This window comes from Vipera ursinii (assembly GCF_947247035.1).
Source record: "Vipera ursinii genome assembly, chromosome: 1".
Lineage (NCBI taxonomy): Eukaryota > Metazoa > Chordata > Lepidosauria > Squamata > Viperidae > Vipera > Vipera ursinii.
The window spans coordinates 2,087,863-2,113,129 of NC_139512.1; the positions used below are offsets into that span (position 1 = coordinate 2,087,863).

The window sequence follows — 25,267 nt, forward strand, 5'->3', positions numbered from 1 at the left end:
ACAGGCTGAAAAATAGCTTTTATCTGTGGGCTGTTAGGCTTTTAAATGGGACATAATCTTATGCAGAATTGACTCGGGAGGCCGGTGTGTGGTGTAGTTGGTTCACATAGTGTGGTGGGATGGAGGGTTTGTTGTCACTGTGTGTTGGGGGGAGAGAGTGGGGGGGGGAGGCTCAGCTAATCTCAATGTACACATGTTGTACTTTGACAATAAAGGTTTATTATTATTTATGACTCGTGGACTTCAACTCCCAGAATTCCTGAGGAAAGGGAGACTGACTCAGGAATTCTGGGAGTTGACTTAGGAATTCTGGGAGTTGAAGTCCATGAGTCATAAAAGAGCTGACTCAGGAATTCTGGGAGTTGAAGTCCATGAGTCATAAAAGAGCAGAGGTTGCCTACCCCTGTTCCAGACAGAAGGGCGTGACGACAGCAAAGACACACCATAGGTTAAACGCGCCTACAAGAAGGCGTGGCTATTCAAATAAACCTCTTGACGTCAGCCGGCCGAGCCGGCTCTGTTTGGGCCACCCGATTTAGGCTGCTAAAATAGGAATTATCACTAGATGGCAGCAGTCGCCCTAGGACAGAGGGTGAGGCTGCTACCGCTCCTTCTCTCCTCTCTCTCAGCGTCGCATCTATAAGCTAAACGAGCTTTGCCATTCCTTCCGGCAGGGAAAACGGACGCGACCCGGAAGATATCGCTGCGAACCGCCTCCCCTGCTGCTTAAGCTTTTCGTTTGACTCCTTAGCACCCACCGCAAGGACTTCGGTTTCAAGGAAGAGCAAGTACGGGTGTTGGGGATGGGACGGGGGCGGAGGGAGGTATTAAAGCGGAGGAAGGCAGCGACTCGGCGCCGCACGCGAGCGGAAAGCGGCCACTCAGGCTCCCGGCTCCGCTCCGCCTTCTGCGGGATGCGGTGAACCTGCGCTTCGAAAGGCAGCCCCGCCCAAGCCCACCAGTTCTCTCTCTGCTCGGCCTCCTTAAAGTCCCAGGAATTAATAGATCGTTGCTGAGCCCCAAAGGTGCTTTTTTTTCAAACGGCAGCTGAACTTTCTTTGTTTTTTTTCTGGAAGACGTTTCGCTTCTGAGCCAGACCTGAAGAAGCTTCTTGGATGAGAAGCGAAACGTCTTCCAAAAAAAAAAAACAAAGTCCAGTTGCCCTTTGAAAAAAAGCACCTCTGGACAACCCTGACCTGGATGACTGAGAATCTCCATAGACGTTGTCGCTTAGGGGATCTCCAAACTTGGCAAGCTGAAGACTCGTGGACTTCAACTCCCAGAATTCCTCCCCCCCAGCATTTAAATTGCCATGGTTGAGAAACACTAGTCTAGATCAGCGTTTCCCAACCTTAGGAACTTGAAGATGCGTGGACTTCAACTCCCAGAATTCCTCCCCCCCAGCATTTAAATTGCCATGGTTGAGAAACACTAGTCTAGATCAGCGTTTCCCAACCTTAGGAACTTGAAGATGCGTGGACTTCAACTCCCAGAATTCCCCAGCCAGCATAGCTGGCTGGGGAATTCTGGGAGTTGAAGTCCACGCATCTTCAAGTTCCTAAGGTTGGGAAACGCTGGTCTAGATAACGGTAAGAAGGCCTCTGAAAATGTTCAGGGACTGCTTCTCGCGTTGGTAGCCCTTCTGAAAATACATTATTGCTTTTGATTAATGTGATGTTACTGTACTGAAGGTGGTGTGATGAGAGCGGGATAGGTAATGTGTCCATTCAGAGAATGTTTACTTCTTGAGCTTCTCTGGAAAGCCCCTGGTGAATCCAGACCCTTAGGTTCTCAAGACAAAGGTAAATTGCCTTGTCTTCTTTATTTACCGTATTTATTATTTATTTATTTATTAAATTTTTATACCGCCCTTCTCCCGAAGGACTCAGGGCGGTGTACAGGGCAATAAATATCAAAATGTAAAGACAAAAGTTAAAAAAGAATTAAAAAGAATTAAATAATTATGCCCAATATAATACAATACTAAAAGTGTGTTAAAACTAAATCCAACCCCAAACCCATCAGACCAGGCCAGATTGTTCAAATAAATGAGTTTTTCTTTTCTTGTCTCTACAGAGAATTACTAAGAAATTCTTCTTCTTAGTAGTTTAGTTTATGATTTATTGATTAGTCTATATAATACCATATCAAATCAAATAAGGGAAAACAATGCAGCATGTTGAAATATGAAAAATATTCACATAGTCTGGTAAGATCATCCTCTTGGCAATTAACCCCAATCTGATCCAGATAGGAAGTTCTCTATAGAGGTGGCAGTCTTTTTTCACTGTTCATGTATTTGTACCTTGGATGAAATAAGATTATTGATGGGGTCCTAATAAGTTATCTGTTAGCAACTTTAAATGCTGTGCTCTGGTTGAAGCATATAAGTGGCAGTCAGAGTAACGATGATGCCCTTGGTTTGTAGTGTGCCACATACAAACAGACCTCAACTTAGAACCATTCAAAGTTAAAACCGCACTGGAAAAAAGTGACTTAAGTGTAGTCCGCACACTTATGACTGTCGCAGGATCCCCACAGTCATATGATCAAAATCTGGGTGCTTGACAACTGGCACGTATTTACAGTGGTTGCAACATCCCCAGCTTATGAGATCACCATTTGTAACTTTCCCACTAGGCTTCTGGCCAGCAAAGTCAATGGGGAAAACTAAATTTGCTTAATGACCAAGTTAATTCACTTAACAATTGCAGTAATTGTAAATGTCATAAAATTGGATATGACTGCTTAACAACTAATGTCAGAAATTCTGATCCCAATTGTGGTTGTTGAAGACTACCTGTATACATATCCTCTCTGGATAGAGTACTTATGGAATTAATTGTGTTTTGTCATAAAGTCAAGGAACTCAATTTTATTTCCTCTGGTTAGAGCTATTCCTTGGCCCTATAGCCCTTAATAATGTTAATATTGTAATTTAAACTATTTAAAATGAATGTTTTCAATCCATACAACTTGAATGCAGTAGTAGAAATACATTACAATCATGGCTAAGGGTAGGAACAGAATAATTTTAAGGTAATAAAGCCTTGCCTGATTTGCTACCTTTCTAAATGCAGGCAACAGGAACTCCCCCTTCTTTGGGAACGGTGCCACGACTGAGGAGGCCCTACTCGGGTAGCCACCTGCTTGTTTGTAGGTAAGTAGGCTTCAAATTGGCTCTCAGAAAAGTAACTCAAATTCTGTAGGTGGCTTTACAGGTAGGCAGTCAGTTGTCAAAGGATTAACGTGATCCTTTCTTCATCATTTTATGTTAGTAGTGAAATGCTGTCAAGTTGGGTACTTCTGTCATCATGTGGACAAAGGCTCATCATTGTTGATCACTATTTTATAACTCATAGTTCTTCCAAAGACATTCCAGTTCCTATCCATACTTAATCGAAGTTCTTTTCCTTCTATGTTGTTTTTTAAAATTCTTGTGCTGTCAATTTTAAAATTTGCAGGAAGGAGGACGTAGGTCAGGACCTAAACAAACAGCATCATGTTTATTTAAATTGTCCCCATTAATTACTTGCAACTTCGGGGTCACATGACTGACAATGGGGTTGCTTTCATAGGCAAGTTTTATAGCCCTCTCTTTCCCTCTTTACTCCTAGAGTTACTAAGTTTAAGCATCAGCAAAGGAAGGTTAGAATAAGAAAACCCTTGTGCAATAACACAAGCAAAGCCTATGTTAATCAGCCTTGTCAAGCAAGAGAGGAATTCTTCGTACCATTCAGAGTGTAAGAGGAAAAGCAGAATAAAAAATTGACCTTTACAATATTTATTTTTTTGATTTCTCCTTTTCTCTTTCCCAGATTTCTCCTGTTGGTGCACGAAGTATGACCTCTCTCTTTTGGCAGCGTCGAATCTCGTCTGCTTTTTCCGCTCCATGGCAACAGATTCTTAACTCCTTTTGGTCAGTAGAGTCTACCAGTGCTTTCCAAAGCATTCCTAAGTCAGTTGTGCCCTGGAACTACCAGCAGATTCGTCCAAGAGCCCGGGGCAATGAGTACCAGCCATCAAATATCAAGAGAAAGCACAAACATGGATGGATTCGACGTATCCGCACAGCTAAGGGGATCGAAGTGATCCTTCGAAGAATGCTAAAAGGCAGAAAATCTCTGACTCATTAAAATTGATGCTGGTGAGACCCTTTCAAACAAAGTTGGAAGCTTGGCACATTAGTTCCATTTTCTTGCTAGTTCCACATGGCATCCTTTACACACGGGTGATTATGGTGGTTCCTATTTTGGTTTGTGAATCTTAAAATTTCCCCAAGAAGGAATATAAACCTGTTTCAAACATTAAAATAAACATATTAAGTATTGCTATTTTCCTGGAAATCTTTGTGCTCTTTCTATCATGTAATTGTTTTGTTGTTGTTGTCCAAATTTAGATCTTGGTTGTTACGGAAAATTCAGACATTCACAGCACAATACTATAGAGAAGTTTGTTTCTTGGAATGATGGTTGCATAGTTTTACAAGAAAGAGGAACCTTGAATAATGGGAAAGCAAAACTTTTTATAGAAGTTGGAGGCTACAAGGTGGGAAGTACTAAGGATCAGTTTAGGGGTAGTAGCCAGGTCCTTGTCTAGTCCTAGATTGTTAGATAAAGTGGCCTTTTCAGGACAAGACCCTTGTTATGGAGATGTAATGTTGAGATAATCAGGCTGATTGAGGATGGAATGTTAAGGAATTTCTCACCTTGCTACTAGCATGTTGCAATTCCCTTATTAAGGCTGTCCTGGGGGGGATACTTGTGAGCTGGTGAGAAAGCTTTTGTTTCATTTCGATGGGACTGCAGGGGGCAGGAAGGGTCAGTTTGGGTCTGAGTGGATTAGGCAAAGAGGGGAACGGAGTTGACCCTAGTCACACCTAAAAGAGAGTGAGAAATAATGCAGCCTCCATTTAGTTTTCTTAGATTTATTTTCTCCATTTATAGGGGGATTTTTTTGTAAAAATATTCAGAATGATGCATTTAAAATAAAAAGCAATTTTGAGAAGCAGTTACAGTGGAGATGTAACTGTCTCCCTTATATAGCAGATTCTTTCCTCATTTGATGGTTTTTATTTTTTTACACTGGTCTTCCTCCCAGAGGAGCTCTGATAATCATGACTTATCTTTTTTGTAAAAGTATCCAAAGCAGCTTACAACAAAATTAATACTAGACCAGGGGTAGGCAACCTCGGCTCTTTTATGACTCATGGACTTCAACTCCCAGAATTCCTGAGTCAGCTACTTGTGAGCCGAGGTTGCCTACCCCTGTACTAGACCAACAATCAAGCAATAAACAGTACCCCAATCAAGGAACCACAAGGTCACACAACAGACAACAACCTACTCAAAGATCTACCAAGAAAAAAACAACACTCTTACCAGTCTTACTGACAAGGCAGGTCTCTGTATAAACAGAGCAAACCGCTCTCCCTTCTGCACTAAAGATGTTACCTATTTCGGGTAAGGAAGCATCTGCAAGAAAAAAAACCAAGCTCAGAGAGCACTAAGGACTCCCATTTCAATCCTGAGCTACAAATATTCTCCTTATTGAAGAAACAACTCTGGAGAAGGCTCTAATGCTAGGAAAGGTGGTAGGAAAGAGAAGAGATTGACCAGCAGGAGGGGAACAAACTCAGTTACAGTGGCGATGGGGGCACTGCTGGAAGGCCTGAAAGACCAAGTTAGAGATAGATTATCACAGAGAACATGTATGCATGTGGTCGCTAAGAGGCAACATTGACTTAAAGGCATATGTTCAATAAAGAATCCTCTAAGACAGGGGTGTCAAACTGCTGGCCGGATGTATCATAGCGAAACCGCGCCCACCCCATTGCCAGCAATGGCAAAAAAGTCGTGATATGTCACAACACGTCATGTGACGTTGTGAGTTTGACACCCCTACTCTAAGACCTTGGAGCCTAAAGACAACTTAAAATAGAAACCAGATTCATTTAACAACCATGTTACACTACAGTTGCAGTGATTCACTTAACAACTATGGCAAGAAAGGTTGTAAAATGGGGCAAAACTCACTTAACAGCCGTCTTGCTTAGCAACAGAAACTTTGTGATAAATTGTGGTCATTAGTCAAGGAATATCTGTAATATAAGACGTGTGATCTGAAAAATACTTGCTCTGAAGCATATTAACTGGAAAAGCAACTTATGACCATTTTTCACTCTTATGACCACTCTAATATCTCCATGGTCACATGATCAAAATCCAGACACTTGACAACTGGCTCATATTTATGATGTTTGCGGTATCCCAGGATAACATGATCATTTTTTGCAACCTTCTGACAAGCAAAGTCAATGGGGAAAGCCAGATTGACTTAACAACCCTATTACTTAACAACTGCAGTGATTCACTTATCAACTGTGTCAAAAATTGGGCAAAACTCACTTAACTGTCTCACTTAGCCACAGAAATTTTGGGCTGAATAAATTGAGGATTACCTGTGTCTGCTTTTTTGGTTTCCAATCTAATCCACAGCTCTGGGATTTCTAGTAATAATCTAAGTGCTAACCAGATCCATCCTTGCTTCGTTTTCTAAAAATAATCAGAATTGGTTACCAGCTTTTTATCTAGAAAAGTCTGCACACCTATGTAACTGTAATCAACGAAATATTATAAAGGCACATGTGATTAATCTCACTCTTCCTCCCCAAAGGCCTGGGTGAAAATAGATGGCTATATATATCAATATGATAAGTGAATAACTTCCTTGTTACAAAATGCATCCTGGAATTGTGCAGTCTAAATAGACAGACTGGAGAATAATAGCCTTTTCCCAGTTTCCTAGAAAATACGGTATTTTACCTATTGCCTGACTCTGAAAGTCCTTTGTAGCTATCAGAATTCACTGTTGTTGTTGTTAGCTGCGAAGTCGTGTCCGACCCATCGCGACCCTATGGACAACATTCCTCCAGGCCTTCCTGTCCTCTACCATCTTTTGGAGTCCATTTAAGCTCACGCCTACTGCTTCAGTGACTCTGAAGAATTCATAGCCATTGGTAAACTAAATTCTATACGTATTTCTAGTCCTGTTTTAAATCATCTAAACTGGTGGCCATTACCAAGGTCACTGCAACGTGTACCTGCAGAGTTAGATTTCAATATCTTATTTTCAACAGTAATCAGAAAATGCCTCTAGAAATTTACAAAGCCTGAACAGACCCCGAAAGACGCCTCCAGTTTTACCCAAATACAGCCTTCAAATCTATTGAACTGCAATTCCCAGACATCTCAAACGAGGCCCGCGATCAGCACTTAAGATTTGGGGGAAGGTCGGGTTGAGGAAAAAGAGAACGGCGATTCCCTTTCCTAGACGGACTACATTCCCCATGAAGCCACCGAGGAAGCCCCTCTCATCCGGGGTTTGCTTCCGCCTTTTCTCCTTTTCCCCTTCCGTAGTTCACCGGAGGGCGAGCGAGAGAGAGAGAGAGAGAGAGAGGGTGGGTACTCCTTTCGGAGCGACGTCGACGTGAATCAATCGGAACTCAGTTTCCGCCATAAGCCGACCAATGGCCTTTCCGATGGGCGTCGCCGAGCAGGGAACCCAGGAGGAGGAGGAGGAGGAGAGAAGGAGGAGGAGGAGGAGGAGGAGGAGGAGAAGGACGGCGACGACGACGATGAGAAGTTGGTGAGGAGGTGCCTGGTGGGGGAAAATGGTAGGTGGGCACTCCCAACCCTAGAGGTGGAAGCAGCCCCCACCCCGGCTTCGCGACCCCTCCCCTTCAGGGAGGAGGCAGGGCTCCCCGGGGGAGGGGGCGTGCCGGGTGGTGGTCTTAAACCGGGCGCAATGAGTGCCAGGCGCTGTGCAGAGGCGGGAGGATGCCGGCGCTGGGCCGGCCTGGGGCTCTCGGATGGGGAGGAAGGGCCGCGAGACGCCTGGCATGCGCCGAGAAGGTTTTTCAGGGAGGAGGGCCTTATTTGGGGGGGGGGGGCTGGTGCGTGGTTCGGGCTCGGCCAGGACCCCACCATGCGAGGAGGCCTAGAGCAGCGTTTCCCAACCTTAGGAACTTGAAGATGCGTGGACTTCAACTCCCAGAATTCCCCAGCCAGCTATGCTGGCTGGGGAATTCTGGGAGTTGAAGTCCACGCATCTTCAAGTTCCTAAGGTTGGGAAACGCTGGCCTAGAGGAGTGTGCGTGTGTGTGTGTGTGTGTGTGTGTATGTACGTAGATTTCTGATGGAGGGGGCTGGAAGGTTTGCCAAAAGGGTCGGGGGAACGCTTGAAGTGGGAAGATGGGGTCGCGGGAGTGGGTGGGGAGGTTAGATTTCAGCCGCGGGTCAGGAAAGGGCCAGAGACCTCGCTTGGGTTGCACATCGGCCGGCTAAGCTTAAGGAGGAGACGTTCCTCCTCCGGCTTCCCTCTCTGCCTTTGGGGGGGGGGTGTCCGTGTGGGGAGGGGGAGCTTGTGTTGGAGGCTCAAGTACCCTCTGCTAGGGTACCGTACAGGTAGTCCTCGACTTACGACCTCAGTCAAGGGGGGGGGGGGGGCCCTCCCTATTTCTGTGGTTAAGCAAAACATTTGTTAAGTTGGGCAATTTATTTAATCTTTCTTTTAACTTTTGTATCTCTATTTATATGCCCTGTTCACCGCCCTGAGTCCTTCGGGAGTAGGGCGGTATAAAAATCCAATAAATACAAATACAAATACAAGTGAGTTTGGCTCCGTTTGAGGACGTTTCTGGCCCCAGCTGTCGAGCCAACTGCTGCAATTGTTAAGCTAGTAGTACGGTTGCTAAGTAAATCTGGGCTTTGTCATTGATTTTGCTGATCAGAAGGGCACAGGAGACGATCACGTGACCCCAGGACACCGCAGACCTTCCTAATTATGAGTCAGTTGCCAAGTGTCTGAATTTTGATCACCTGACCATGGGGATGCTGCAACGGTCGTAAGTGTGAAAAAACGGTCCTAAGTCACTTCAGCCATTGTAGCTTTGAACGGTTACTAAATGAAGTGTTGTAAGTCGAAGACTACCTGTACTTAATCCCCAAACTAGGAAGCTCGTTTAGGCCATGGCATCCAACCCTGCTCAATTCAGGAATCCAAACGAGAGCATCTCAGACCATTGGCTGTCTACGGACTCCGTTCAAACAATGTAAGGTATATTATTCAGTTAGGAAGTACAGCTAGAGGACTCCTTTCTGGCCTCAGGTTTTAAGAACATGGCTTTGATTACTGTTCCATTTGTGCTCCTTTCCCCTTGTCTGTTAGAGGTGGAGAAAGGTTGGAGCACCATGCTTACGCAAGTTAGAGTTACCTACCGGTATGAAACAGATGGCGTGTTTGTCCTAGGTAGCTGGATTGATTTAGAGAGAGCTATAAAGATGGGAGATCAAAGAAAATTCGATGGTGAAAGGTAACTGCTAAAGGATAAAGTTCCATTTTTGAAAGGAAATACGCACTGCTGACTGCTCAAAATATGGTGTGGCCCATCTGGGATCAGAGGGGCATTACTTAAGATCCGGGAGGTCTAGTTTACTTGCCTGTGATTGGAATTTCTTTTTTCTAGGCTGACTTTCTGAAAGGACTGCCCGTTTATAACAAAAGCAACTTCAGCCGATTCCATGCAGATTCTGTATGCAAAGCATCGGTAAGTATCTTTGTGCCTTTGGTTGTAAATTCATGAGAATATGGCATTCGTAGCTGGCCAAAGGTTTTATGGCAATGCTGCAGGGTCCCTAGTTTAATCCCTTTTGTTTCTTCCTTGCAAAAGACAATTAATTCCAAAATTTGGGGATTTTCTTGATTCTTGAAGCTGGAGGTTTCATGCAGATCAAGGATTATTTATATATTTAATTGATTAATATAGGTACCTATCTTGCAATAGTGACTCTGAGTGGCCAAACCAGGGTAAGAAAAACTCAATACAAATAAGATAATAAAAAACAGATAATGGCAATTGAGGACAACATGAATCATCAACAAATGCACATCAGTCTCAGACTTAATTATCCATGCCCATGTTTAAACCTTGCATTATTTTTCTTAATGTATGCTGGCTGATCCTCGTCTTGAGTAGAGTTAGTAGTAGATGCTGATAGCAGAAAAAAAAATCTGAAAGATTTAATTTCGCAGATCTAATTCTATATGTGTTACAGGAAAGTGAAGAAAGGTGTATTAATAGCTGGTTACCTTTCGTTCCTTTTCCTAAATACTTTTTTTAAAAAATCCCACATGATAGGCTGTCACAATAAGAAAGAATTCGGTGATATTTTAAAGGATTAACTTATTTTTAAACTGTCATAGCTATAATCTTTTTGATAGTGGCTCCTTTTTCTTTCTGTGTGTTCATATAATTCATCTTATTTTTGTAAATTCTGAATATCATTAAAAAGAAAAAAAACTCCCAAAACAAAATAATAGTAATTGATTACAGCTGCTAGTCCTTGTTTAGCCACTGCCTGGTTTAGTAGTAGTTCACAGTTACAGTGGAGATGAAAAAGTTAACTTTGTGACCAGTCCTCGCATTTTTGGCCTTTGCAGGCCTATAAAGCAAAGAAAAGCTGAGAATATGTGCGTGTTTGTGGTTTTATTTAGCGACCACTTTGCTTAAAGACCGAGTTGCCAGTTCCAATTGTTGCTAAATGATGACTACTTGTAACAGAACTTGGATAAAGGGTGTTTCAGAGGGGGGCATGTTAGCTCAGCAGTTAAAGATGCTGACTTTGTTAGCTGGAAGGCTGACAGCACAGGTTTGAGATCTGAGTGACACACAAAGGGGTGAGCCATTGTTACTTGTCCCAGCTCCTGCACACCTAGCAGTTCAAAAGCATGCAAATGCAAGCAGATCAATAGGTACCACTTTGGTGGGAAAGTAACAGCATTCTGTGTGCTTCGATGTATTGTCATGCTGGCCACATGACAAAGTGTCTTTGGACAATGTTGGCTCCCTTAACTAAGAAACAGAGGTGAGCATTGCCGTTTTACCGTCAGAAATGACTGGAAAGGGGAAACCATTACCTAAACTGTGTTTCATACTTCTAGATAATATGTGAATGGAAGTAAGACTTTTGATGGAGTTGATCAGGGGAGTAGCAGAAGAAAACTGTACTTGACACAAGAGTAAAATCTTAAATTTCTATCAATCTGGAATTTTCCATCCAGGTACAATGGGTCAGAACACATTCCAGTAGAAAGATACTTTTAAATATTTTAGGCAATTTGTCACTCACTGTCCAGCAATCTGCTTCAAACTTGTTTAAAGAAAAAGAAAAATGTGAGAAAGAAAATAAAGAAAATAAAGTAGTCCTCAACGCACTACAAGTAAGCCCCAAATTTCCATGGCTAAACAAGACAGTTGTTAAGTGAGTTTTGCCTATTATGAATTTTCTTGCCACGGTTGTTAAGTGAAACATTGTAGTCATTAAGTTAGTTACGTAGTGGTTAAGTGAATTTGACTTCTCCATTGACTTTGCTTGTCAGAATGTCACAAAAGGGGATTATCCCAGGACATTGCAACTGTCATAAGTACATGCCAGTTGCCAAGTGTCCGAATTGTGATCACGTGACTATGGGGATGCTGCAGTGGTCATAAGTGTGAAAAACAATCATAACTTTTTTCAGTGCCACTCCAACTTCAGACATTCACTAAAGAAATGGTTGTAAGTGGAGGATTACCTGTATACGTAACAAAACAAATGAATGCTTTTGTTATATGTAACAAAACTATTGAATACCTTTCTTCAAGAGTCAGGCCAGGTCTTACCTTTAACTATCTAGAACAGAGGTCTGCAACCTTGACAACTTTTAAGACTTGTGGACTTCAGCTCCCAGAATTCCTCAGCCAGAATTCTGGGAGCTGAAGTCCATAAGTCTTAAAGTTGTCAAGGTTGTAGAACCCTGATCTAGAACAGTGATGGCAGACTTTTGGAAGTTGGTATGTCAAAAATTCAGGAAATGCCTAACTTGACTCTGCTGGTGTGTTACCCACCCATCCACCCCTGAACAAAAGAGAAATAATTTTCTACATATTCATTTATTTAGCAAAAAATACAGTCCTATCATGTGTGGTCCCCAGGATCAGCCTTACTTTCTAGATCTAGATCAGGCATGTCAAACTCGCAACGTCACGTGATGTCGCGCAATGTATCGGGGCGGTTTTGCCATTGCCGGCAAAGGGGTGGGCGCAGCTTCCAGATGATGCATCCGGCCTGCAGGCCAGCGGTTTGACACCCCTGATCTAGATGGTGTTCTCTTTGCCCCTGCGGCCTACTCAACTCCAGATTGCACAAGACCTTTGTTTTTGAAGCAGCTTTAGAAAAATGTTCTTCCAGGTCCTGTGCAGCCTGTGAAAATTGTGCGAAAGCACACCCCATTCTCACATAATTTTTTGAAGGCAGCACAAGGGCACGGTCCTCTTATGTGACTTCTAGGGGGGGGGGGTTGAAAGCCACAAGAGAGCACAACCTATTATTGTGCAGCCTTCGAAAATTGCCTGAGAATGGTGCCTGCTTTTGAGAATAGTTGTCGGTTGTTTAGTGCAGGTTGGTGTGTCACCCAAAACATTGTGGCAACATCACCTTTGATATGTATATCATAGGTTTGCCATTGCTGACTTAGAAGCAGAGTCTGTTTAACCTCCATAGTTGTCCAATGCTGTTGAGAGACTGTGGTGGTGATTAAGGTGTTGGATTAGAAACAGAGGGATCCCAGATTTTTGTTCATTCTTATTAATGGAAGCCCACTAAGTAACTGTGTCAGTCATTTTCTTAACCTCGCAGGGACAGGGGAGGAGAGCAGTATGTGTCTTGTCTTTTGCTCTCTTGTATGAGAAGTGGGATATACATCTAAGAAATACATTAAATGGTCAGCCTATGCTCATTTGGGAGTGAAGGGATAGCTTTCTGAATCAAACTGGGACCTGACAGATTCTGCACCCTTTGGAGAATTCCAGGAAATAATAAGCATTAAGTCAGCTTTCATTAGGACATGATGTCTGATGATCTGTTTGGGAAGTTATCTTTTTCTTATTTTATAAAAAAAATAAATCTTCAATTACAATTGCAGTTTTGAGTGCCTGACAATATGGGGACTGAACAGCCTCTTACACACAGCATAACTTTTTATTTTATTTTATTTTTTTAAAAAAAATTATTTACAGAACAGAAGACCTTCAGTGTATCTTCCAACGCGGGAATATCCATCAGAACAGAGTAAGTCCCTGCCTGCATTTGTTATTCCTGCCCACTGTCCATGGAAACATGTTACTGTATATGTATAAAGGAAATTTGTGTATTTAATATTTTTAAACAATTAAAAAATATAGGTAACTTTTACCTTTTTATGCAGAGTCAGATCAAAACTTCAGTTTTTAATCCAGAACTCTTCTGAAAGAGTTGATTCTTCTTTCAAGCTTCTAGTTATGTTGAAACATAGATAGTTCATTACAATCTATTATCTAGCAGTATGAGATAGATTTGGATTGCATATAGAAGCTTTATTTTACTATTTCTTTGCTAGAAATACCTTTATATGATTTTTATGAAATTGGATATACTAAATATGCATAAATATGGAAAAACTTTCAACCATGGCTGTAAAAGACAGAAAATGCATAAAATAGGCAGTTGACACCAACCATCTTAATTGGGTTAAAATTATGGGATAGAATTAGGATTATTTCAACCTTGTGCAGCCTTACACGAACAAGATATAAGAAATTCAAGGATGTGTCATCAGTACTTGCTGTCAATTCTTTGTATATCTTCTAAGTTACATTATATCTATAGCCGTGGTGGCCCAGTGATTAGAATGTAGTATTGCAGGATAATTCTGCTGACTGCCAGGGGTTCGATCCTCACCAGCTCAAGGTTGACTCAGCCTTCCATCTTTCCACGGTCAGTAAAATGACCAGATTGTTGGAGGCAATATGCTGACTTTGTAAACTGCTTAGAGAGGGCTGTAAAGCACTGTGAAGCAGTATATAAGTCTAAGTGCTATTGCTGTATACTACTGAAACTCTTACATCTGTAACCTTTAACCGGGCAAAACAGTACATCACTAGGCAACCATTTTTCAACAAAGTCCTCTCAACTAGGTTACCTTATAGAATGTGTTCAAAATCCAGGAACTGTGACTTGTGTGGGATTGAAATTTGGCAAATTTGTGGTCGCTTCAATACTGCTGTGATGCCATGCAACCACCCGAAGCTTTTGTAGTAATAGCAATAGCACTTAGACTTAGATGCCGCTTCACAGTGCTTTACAGCCCTCTTTAAGTGGTTTACAGAGTCAGCATCTTGCCCCCAACAATCTGGGTCCTCTTACCGACCGCGGAAAGATGGAAGGCTGAGTCAACCTTGAGCTGGTGAGGATCGAACCCCTGGCAGTCAGCAGAATGAGCCTGCAATACTGCAGTCCTCATTTTACTGACCTCGTAAGGATGGAAGTCTGAATCAACCTTGAGCCGGTCAGGATTGAACTCCTGGCTGTGGGCAAAGTCAGCCTGCAATACAGCATTGTAACCACTGCGCCACCACAGCGCAATCCCCCCAGCCTGCTGGAATCTGAGTGTATCAGTCCACTATTGGTTGCCAGAAGTTGGTCAGCTACGTCAAGCCTCCAGGATGTTAGTCATTCCTGCTCCCACTGCTTTTTTGTCCTTGATCATTCTCTCTGTTTCTGAAATGATGACCCAACTGGTTACGGGTTGTTTTCTTATAAATCAGTTCAGAGTTTTCAAGGTACATCACTTAAGCTGGGGTATGTCAAAGGACTGCAGCAAGAGGACCATATCAAAAAATGGGTGCACTATCAGTTTTAAAATACTACATTGTATTTTAGAATGCAGAGATCAGTTGATTTTTATTTAACAGTGTGACTCAACGTGGGGACTAGATGCAGCTCCTGGGCTAGTAGAGATGAGTAAGATGGACCTTAGGGGTACTGCAGCCTATTTGTCATGAAATTAAGTCTTGCATGAGTATTTTTTATTGATCCTCATGATTTATTTTTTTAAACACCAACATTCTCTTATTCAGTTTTCTAATGCTACCCACCCCCCAAGCTGCTCCAGTAAAGTATTATTTCATTGATGGTGTTGAAATTTGCCAAAATATCAAGATGGATGTCCAGCATGACTGACTTTCTCACAACACAAAATCACTAGACTGGGCGTGGCCATTTTAGCCATCCTCATCAAGTCCAGTACTATAATTCAAATTAAAGCAAACCAAATGGCTGCTGAGCCTAAGAGAAACTTAGCAGTTCTGTTAATGGAGTAAGAGATAGAATGGAAATGGAAATGGACATGGGAATGGAATTGGAATTGGAATAGAATTAGAATTAGAATGGAATGGAATGGAATAGAATAGAATAGAATAGAATAGAATAGAATAGAATAGAATAGAATAGAATAGAATAGAATAGAATAGAATAGAATAGAATATAGCTGGAAGGGACCTTGGAGGTCATCTAGTCCAACCCCCTGCTCAGGCAAGAAACCCTATACCATTTCAGACAAATGACTGTCCAGTCTCTTCTTAAAAAAACTTCCAGTGTTGGAGCATTCACAACTTCTGGAGGCAGGTTGTTCCACTGATTAATTGTTCTAACTGTCTGGAAGTTTCTCCTTAGTTCTAGGTTGCTTCTCTCCATGATTAGTTTCCATCTGTTGCTTCTCGTCCTGCCCTCAGGCGCCCTGGAGAACAGCTTGACTCCCTCTTCTTTGTGGCAGCCCGTGAGATATTGGAACATTGCTATCATGTCACCCCTTGTCCTTCTTTTCACAAGGCTAGACAAGCTCCATCACCAAAATGGCAACATAACTTGTCATAGAGACTTGTGGATAAGCCAAGAGTTTTAGCTCCTAAAATACATCCCCAAAATTGGCTTTGGCTTATGTTTTAGCCTCCAGGCCCCTGATCATTTTCGTTGCTCTTCTCTGCACTTTCTAGAGTCTCAACATCTATTTTTACATCATGGTGATGTTTAGCTGGTAAACTCTTTATTTGTAGAAAATATTTCCTAAAAATGTTTCTGTGATTTACAGCCACTATTCCTTGACTTCTTTTTCTTCCCCTTTGGGGTGATAAAAACAGAGCTGTGACACCTTCTCATTTACCTCTTCCATTTCTTTCTGGAGGTGAAACATCATAATTTCCTTCAATTTCTTTTCATGAAACTTAATTTTCAATTCCCTGATCATCCTTGTAACCCGTTTTTGATCCAGTTTGTCTGGATAGGGATGTGCAGGAAATGGGAAAAAAATGCTTTGCTTCAAATCTGCACATTTTATCCCACTGTAGAAGTTTGCCCGAAGCATTTAGGATCAACTTCAATTATCCAAAGTAAAACCTGCAGGCATTTTGGAGTGTTTTTATAGGATGAGTACAGCTGAATTGGTGCTCCCCGTTTGTTTACCCAAGCGTCCATGTGCTGTCCACCTGCCCCCCCCCAATTTCATCTCAACTGTCACCTCTGATTTGATGCATAATTATAGCACAGTTTTTATAACTTGCCTAACTGAAAAGATTTTGAGCGGGTTGCAATAAGTTAAAATTATTAAAATATCAATTAAGAAGCAACAATAACAATACAGTAGATCACTCATCAGTTTGCCCAACCAGCCTTTTCTATCCCTTTCCTCCTCATCTCATCTGCCATCTATATCTGCATTAACTCTGTTACCAAGGAAAACTCCTTAAGCACGGCTTTCCTCTTGTTTGTTTATAAAATTTGTAGGCCGCCCGCCGTACCTCAAGGTAATTCTGGGCAGTTTACAATCATAAAGGATAAAACTACATAAACTAAAAACATAAATAAGCTAATACATGGCATGGGTCCGGAGTACCTCAGGGATCACCTCAGGGATCACCTGTCAACTTCCCTCCGCCCTGTGCGTTCCCACAGAGAGGGCCTCCTCAGGGTGCCTCCAGTCAGAGAATGTCGACTGGTGGCCCCCAGGGGGAGGGCCTTCTCTGTGGGCGCTCCGGCTTTATGGAACCAGCTGCCGGTCGAGCTCCGGATGGCACCGGACCTTCGCTCCTTCCGACGCGGTCTGAAGACCCATTTATTTGAACAAGCTGGCCTGGCCTGATGGGGGATGTTAGGTTTTTAATGGGATTTTTTACATTGTTATTGTCTTTATCTGGGCTATTATTTTAATTTTTGTATTCTCTATTTATATGTGCCCTGTTCACCGCCCTGAGTCCTTCGGGAGAAGGGCGGTATATAAATATAATAAAATAAAAAATAATACAAAAGCCAAACACTGTGGTCCAATTAGAAGATGGGGGGGCAGAGCAGGATGGCAAGGGAGGTGGAATCTGTTGCTAATTGATCAACCACCTCCGCTGTGAGAGGCTCCCATTGGAGCCCCAAGCCAACCAGCACAGCCAAGGCTTTAGGCTATTATGGCAGGTCGGCAGGGTTGAAGCTGACCTCAACTCCTGGGGGCAAGATGCTCCACAGGGCAGGTGTGAATGCAGAGAAGGCTCTTCTGGACTCCGAGAGCTGGAATAATTAGGCTGATGGCCCCCCACAGCATACTTCTTGCTCTTAGTAACCCACTCTCTGCAGCACTTCTGCCCAGCACAGCTGCCTTGTTAGTCTACATTTGCAAGATATAAAAGATTGAAGTGTCTAAATACTTGTGGTTTGGCTCAGGCTTGAGCCATTCATAACTAGCTGCTCCATGCGCAACTCATTTTGACGATCTTTTCTATTTATTTTTTAGAAGCTATGTATGTTGTCAGTAAGGCAGAGGTCTCCAACCTTGGCAAGTGTAAGACTTGTGGATTTCAACTCCCAGAATTTCCCCCGCCAGCCATGCTGGCTGAGGAATTCTGGGACTTGAAGTCCACAAGTTTTAAAGTTGCCAAGGTTGGAGACCCCTGCTGTAAGGCGCCCGGTGCTGTTCTGCTGCCACAAATCACATCTCCAAAGGTGCCTGGCCACCGTCTTCTCCAAGCCCTGACCCAAAAAGTAGCAAGTGGTTGTTGTTGAATGAGTTGAGGCAGTGCTCTAGTGCGAAAGGTACCTTCTGCATCTTGAAACTCGTAGGCACAGATAATATTCTTTGAGGCTTTTGTCTACAGGGTGAGACATCATCTGAAAATGTCTCTCAGTCCTTCATAGTAAACTAGGTCAGGAAATATACACCACGAGAAATACTGGTTTGTATGTATGTGTCTCAACCATGTTGATGTAGGCTATGATAATAGAAAAGCAGGTGGTCCGAGAACAGTGGATAATTATGATTTCAGTTGATTGTTCACTGTCAGTTACAGATAATAAAAGAGCTAGTTTGGTCTAGTGGTTAATACACCAAGCTAGAAACTGAGAAATTGTGAGTTTTAGTCTCACCTTAGGCACAAACCAGCTGGGTGACCTTGGGCCAGTCACGTCTCTCAGCCCTAAGAAGCAGACAATGGCAAACCCCTTCTGATTTATCTAGGCCAGGGGTCAGCAACCTGAAACAGTGAAAGAGCCACTCGGAACCGGTTCCCTCACAAAAGGAAAAACTGGGAGCCGCAAAAAATGTGTGTGCATGGGTGTACATGCGTGCATGCTCAGAACAGGGTTTGATTGAAGAGTGGAGCCAAGGCGAGATATGCACCTACCCTGCATATTTGAATTGATTGGTTGAACGTTTTTAGTCCCATTTTTTTTTGGGACTGCACATGGCAGAGGACTGGGAGCTGCAGGAGATGGCTGAAAGAGCTGCATGTGGCTCTGGAGCCGCGGGTTGCAGACCTGTGATCTAGGCAGTCACCAGGAGTCAAGATTGATTCACACATACAGACACAAATGCTTGCCAGCATTTTTCCTTCCCTCTCTCTTATACCCAAGAGAGTGAGCCAATTTTGAATTTCTTTCTTGCCTCTCTTGTCTTTTTGAGTAAGCTTATATTTTTCTAATAGCTGCCATGTACTTTCTTCAAGACTATCTCTGTATGGCTCCCCAAAGGCCTTATGTGGATAAGAGAATGATCTGGACGTTTCCACAAGCCACGCAGCAAGTACAGTATGAAGACAATAGTGCTTTTTTATCCTCAGAGTGCCTTATATAAACCTTATAAACCAGATTCCAGTTTAAATTTCACCGTGAAGGTCTATTTTTCAAACTCTGCTGAGCAATTGCTTTATGCAGTGGAGGCAGAAAGAACTGTTTTGAAGCCGTAATCGTACATGTGCTGTTGCATGTCTTGGGTTGTATTTAGAGTGAGCATTATACCTTCTCTGCCCTTAACTCTTCTCCTGCCCTCTTTTGAAACTTGTTCTTGAGTAAACCTGGGAGCAGGCTGCATCTACAACACAGAAGAGCGCTTTTGAGAATGGCATCCCATCCTCTCATCCTAAGGTGATAGGATGGGATGCTCTGAGGCAAGGGTCCCCAACCCCCGGTCCATGGACCAATACCGGCCCATGGCATGCCAGCAACCGGTACTGGTCCATGGACCAGGGGTTGGGGACCCCTGCCTCAGAGCATCCCATTATATCACCTTAGGATGATAGGATGAGATGCAACCGGTCCGCACAAAAAAGCAAAGCCGCATCTGCGGGATGCAGGCAGCACACAAAACCACACACCATCTGGTTCATGGAAAAACCTCTCTCCACAGAACCAGTCCCTGGTGCCCAAAAGGTGGGGGCCTCTGCTCTGAGGGGAGTCCAGGTAGTCCTCGACTTACAACAGTTCATTTAGTAACCGTTCAGAGTTACGACAGCACTGAAAAAAAGTGACTTATGACCGTTTTTCACACTGAATGACCTTTGTAGCATCCTCACGGTCACACGATCAAAATTCAGATGTTTGGCAACTGACCCGTGTTTATGATGACTGCACTGTGCCTGGGGGGGGGTCACGTGATCCCCTTTGGCGACCCTCTGACAAGCAAAGTCAATGAGGGAAACCAGTTTCACTTAACAGTCAAGTTAACTAATTTAGCAGCTGCAGTGATTCACTTAACAGCTGCGGCAAGAAAAGTCATAAAATGAATCCTGGCACACTGCAACAGTTGTAAATGCATGCCCGTTGCCAAGTGCCATCTGACCCTGGGGATGCTGCAGTGACCATAAATCACTTTTTTCCCAGTGCCTTTGTAATTTCGAATGGCCACAGCTGTAAGTCCTGTAGAATCAAACCAGATGGTCCTCAAACTTGGCCACTTTAAGACTTGTGGACTTCAACTCCCAGAATTCCCCAGGCAGCCAACTGGACTTCCCCAGTTGAAGTCCACAAGTCCTGGCTTTGACTATACAGGACTTACAGCATGGCTGGCTGGGGAATTCTGGGAGCTGAAGTCCACAAGTCTTAAAGAGGCCAAGTTTGGAGACTCCTGCCTTAAATGAACAAAAGGCATTTGGCAATGAGGGGCTAAGTGGATGCTCCCTTGGGATCCCAGAGTTTGAGGACCCCTGGTTTAAAGCATTCCAGTCTTGGAAGTCATTTCTAATGTATGTGATATTAGCTCAGAATTAGGTTGGGATGGCCAGTTTTGGGATTGGGCCGCTTGGATCGGTAATATATATCTTTCTGGACCAAATGGAGACCAGCCAGATTCAGAAATTCTTGACAAATTCCAACAGGGGACAGGTTTTAGATAGCTTTCCTTAGGACTGGATGCCCTGAATCTAAATTGGGATTACCACTCTTAGAATTCCTAAGCAGCCCAGTAAGTTTGGGTTCGATTGTTCACAGGAAATGACCCGATAATATATTTCCTTTCCACTCTTCTAAAAGAAGGAACAAGCTCGCTCTTTCTTGTGCCCAGCCTCAATCCATTGGGCAAAATGGCAGAGGGAGCAAAAATTCCTTCCTAGACTCTGTAGAGAAGGCATGAACGAGAGAAGTAAAATCCATCTGAAACGGTCCTCCAGAATTGGATTATCTGACCTCTCTTGCTTGGGAAACCAGTACACATCTGTAATTGTTGTGCCTTAATGCCCTGTAGCTTCACTAAAGCTAAGAAAGAACAGCATCTGGAACAAAAAATAGTACACATGGTAGCCCTAAACTAGGCTTCAGCAACTGGGAGAGCTACAAGTGAGGGAACGCGGCTGTGGTCCATGCCAGTATGTAGCAGGCAGCAGGTCAGGATTCTTGGTCATCTGATTCTCAGCTACCTTGAATGTCAAGTGGTGGTGTCAACACCCTTGCCTGAATTGTTTGGAAGCTTCCCCTCCTCCCCACGTGTCGAAGTGCAAATGCACAGGGTTATGGCATTATAATAGGCCAGATGTTGGGGACAAACAATAGGCAAGATGTTTATTGTACGCCTTTGTCTATGGGTTTCTCGCCAAGACATCTGGCTGATAAACAACCAGTGGGACTAGGGAGAAGGAGCTTTGGTTTAAATTAGGACAGTGATGGCGAATCCTGCTGCCCAGCTGCCATGTCCTCGGCCGCGCTGCTCCACACGGGCCGCACCCGGGGACGACTCTCCTCCCAGTGGGGGGGGCTACTGGTGAGGAGTGGGCTGCAGGGGGAAGCGGGGCTGAGGTGATGGCACGCATGCCCAGAGAGAGAGTTCCGAATGCCGCCTCTGGCATGCGTGCCATTGGTTCGCCACTACTGAACTAGGAGATTTATATTTTGCCTAATATTTGGTAAAACTCAAAGGAATGTATATAGTGCTGCTGCCTCCTGTTTCCTTCCTTCCTTCCTTCCTTCCTTCCTTCCTTCCTTCCTTCCTTCCTTCCTTCCCTCCCCCCTTCCCTTCCCTTCCCTTCCCTTCCCTTCCCTTTCTCCTTTCTGCACAAGAACCACCCTGCAAGGTGGGTTGGGCTGAGAGAATCACTGGCCCCAAATCACCCAAGCTGGCTTTCATGCTTAGGAGAGGAGCAAAGTCCTGGTTTCTACAACAACCCCTTACCCCAGCGGTTCCCAACCTTTTCTATACCCCGCACCCCTGGAACGCTTCTGATATATTCTCGCACCCCTTACAAAAGTTGGAAATAACGGCAACGAATTCTGCATGTACACTATAATTTGGAAAGCCCTCCCTAGGCACTCCCTAGATTGAATATCGTCTCCCACCCCTGGTTGGGAACCCCTGCCTTAATTAACCACTATAACAAACCAGTTCTCACTGTAACATTGGGCACTAAATGAATGGTTGTAAGTTGAGGACTACCTGTAGTTTCATTATTTAGTCCTAAATAAGGCTAAAGGCTCCTCCTGATGGAACCAGTTGTTCTGTAGCCAGAATTGCACCTGATTTATACAAGCCACTTAGGATCCTGTGGAAATGATTTCCTTATGTTCTTTGGGCTGGAGATATGATCTTCAGGGATCAAACCTGTGACTTTCTGCATGTGAAATGTGACCTGTCCCACTGAGTGACAGCTGCTCTCTGCCTTTGGTTTAAGCTCTCTTCTCCAAGCAGGCAGCCTCCCTCTCCCGTAACCCTGCAGTCAGCAAAATCCAGAACCCTGCAGTGCTTTCTTGTGCATTTGTTTCATTCTGGACTGATCAATTTTTTTCTTGCCTTTCTTCAACAGTAATTGTCACAGAAAAGACAAATATACTCTTGCGTTACCTACATCAGCAGTGGGACAAAAAGGTAGGGGTTTTGTGAAAATTGTTGTCAAGTACGTGTGTGAGTGTGTGTGTGTGTGTGTGTGTGAGAGAGAGAGAGAGAGAGAGAGAGAGAGTATAGGGAGGACAGCGGATTAAAAACAACTTACAGATCCATAACTCTAGTGCAGGGGTAGGCAACCTTCAACTTCAACCTTCAACTTCCCTCCGTGTACGCTCCCACAGAGAGGGCCTCCTCAGGGTACCACCAGTCAGAGAATGTCGGCTGGTGACCCCCAGGGGGAGAGCATTCTCGGTGGGCGCACCAATCCTTTGGAACCGCTTACCGGCTGAACTCCGGATGGCCCCCGACCTTCGCTCCTTCCGGCGTGATCTAAAAACTTATCTATTCGAACAAGCCGGCCTGGCCTGATGGGTTTGGGGTTTTAACATTATTTTTAACTAACTTACTACATTGGGCACAATCATTTAACTTTAAACCTTATATCCTGTATTCTTATTTTTATTGCCCTGTACACCGCCCTGAGTCCTTCGGGAGAAGGGCGGTATATAAATCAAATAAATAAATAAATAAATAAAACCTCGGCTCATTTATGACTCATGGACTTCAACTCCCAGAATTCCTGAGTCAGCATAGCTGCTCTAGCGGAATCTCACTTGCTATAGATAATAAGCGGCTTGTGGCATACCATTTTTTGCTTGCTTGTTTGCACTGTTAGAAGTCTGCTGGAAGCAAAATTGGTATCTGATGTTTGCTTTGGGAGAGAATCCAACTTCAAAAACCCTGAGAAAAGATTTGGGGACTTGAAGCGGGAGGGAGTCAAGCAAATCTAATTTTTCTTGTCTTTTTTTTCCCCCCTTCCTGTTAGAATGCAGCAAAGAAAAGAGATCCTGAGCAAGTGGAAATAGAAGGTGAAAACTCTGCCCCACCTCGCAAAATTGCCCGGACAGACAGCCAAGATATGAATGAGGACACTTAAAAATTCTCTCCAGTCTTCTGTGTTAAAATTTACAGGCGCTTCCTGTGTGGGTTTTATTTTTATTTTTTTTCTGTGTGTCTTTTAGTGTGTACACAGGCACGCACATGTACATACACACACACACACACACATGCACACTTCCGTCAGCCCTCTGCCTTCCCTGCCTCTTCCTCCCGCCCTCCATCATGCAGCTATCCCATTTCTGACTTTGTAGAAGCCAATGTATTTATTTTGGGTGTGTGTGTGGGGGGGGGGGTGTTTCTTTTTCCATTTTTTTTGGTATTATTTATGCGTGCGTTCGCTCACGCTCTCATGTTCAGAGTCAGAAAATAATAATGTTTAATCTGTGATCAGTGCTTTTTTTAAAAAAAGAAAAGAAAAAAAATCCACTTTTGTGGCTACCCCTTCTTTTGGAAAAATGAGCTGATCTCTCGAGGGAGCTCAGTTCATGCTGACGGCACCCCCTCCCCATTGTGTCCTCTGTTCCTATGATTGAGAATTTCCATCTCACAATTACTGTACAACTGCTGGTGTGTGTCATGACTTACATTTGTTTCGATAACTGGAGGAACTCGTAAAGGGTGGAAGGGGTGGGTGGGTGGAATGTTTCCTTCTTACCCAATCCTTCTCCAGGTGTGTTCCTACTTGCATACCATTTTCTGTTTTCCAGCAATGGTGGGGGGGGGATCAGATTGTTTGCCGTGGTCTCTCTGCAGCTGATGATCTCTGGCGAAGATTGTACCCAGTTTGCTGGCAAATGTTGTGTTATCATGTTACCTTCTTTGGCCTGTCTCCTCTTCCCCCACCCTCTGGCTCCCCCTCACCCCAGGAAACTCATTAGCACATCGGTTATAGATTGCAAGCAAAAACCCACTTGGGCTCGCCCGGCATCTCTTTTGCACCACTCTTTGGATGGACCAGTTCTCTGCAACTTTTCAAGTAGAATAAAGCGGGATATTTCTCACCACTTTGGACGAGTTCTTGTTTAAAAAAAAAACCCAAACACTCTATTGGAAACTAGGGCAAGGGTGAGCAACATCGCTCTCTAGAGCTGCCTGCAGTTCTGAGATGAGTTGCAAACCCCTTGTGCAAGAAATCAACTCCCTGCTAAAGGGGTCAGTGTCCTGTTGTGCAGCCAGCTGCTTGAAAGAGGGGTGTGTGTGTGGGTTAGAGAACATGTGTCTGTTGGACGTTTGCGAAACATTTCAAGATCAGCCTCCAAGTGTTGCTTCTGAAAATGATTTAGATCTGATTTGAAGTTGGAAACACTCTTGGTAAGAGTGGTATAGTGCAGAATACTCATTCTAAGGTTGGAATATTTTTTTAAGGTCAAAATAATTATAAATAATTCTGCACACTTTTTAAAATAGCTCTGCACCCAACCACTCCTTCATCCTGCTCCATGGCCCACAACAGTTTTTATCCAGAGGGAACATAGATTTGAAAGAAAGAGCGGTTTCCTACCCCACTATTGTGCAATGAGGTGCTTTAACATTTTAAGCCAAGGTGACATGAGATGCCTTAATCTAAGTAATTGTCTATTGGGCTACAGTCACCTCTTCTGATTCGGAGCCTCTCGCTATGGTCGCCTGTCCTTAAGTCAGCTGGGAACCATAACAAATGAAGAAAACTTCTGATTTTCCAGGCAAATGAAATAGTGACTGGCCGTTTCAGTAACTGATATGCTGCTAACAGACGTGATTCCTTTGGCTCTTTCAGCAAGCAAGCTGTGTGACCACACCCTTGCTCTTTTTGCAGCAACATCATGCCTGGGCATCAAAGCAGATTGAC

General features: G+C 43.6%; 1 protein-coding gene and 1 long non-coding RNA gene across 2 annotated transcripts; both read left to right on the forward strand.

The window, feature by feature from the left end:
• The first annotated feature begins 371 nt into the window (after positions 1–371).
• On the forward strand, positions 372–3,154 carry LOC310631652. The gene is made up of 4 exons (XR_014490675.1): positions 372–788; positions 1,077–1,315; positions 1,564–2,760; positions 3,017–3,154. It is a non-coding gene; the product is annotated as an uncharacterized lncRNA (long non-coding RNA).
• A 4,439-nt stretch (positions 3,155–7,593) lies between these two features.
• DDA1 (DET1 and DDB1 associated 1) lies at positions 7,594–24,440 on the forward strand. The gene is made up of 5 exons (XM_083350180.1): positions 7,594–7,675; positions 9,527–9,607; positions 13,118–13,169; positions 22,460–22,521; positions 23,366–24,440. Exons 1-5 carry the CDS (start codon positions 7,673–7,675, stop codon positions 23,474–23,476), a joined length of 309 nt encoding a protein of 102 aa, XP_083206306.1. The 5' UTR covers positions 7,594–7,672; the 3' UTR covers positions 23,477–24,440.
• Positions 24,441–25,267: the final 827 nt, after the last annotated feature.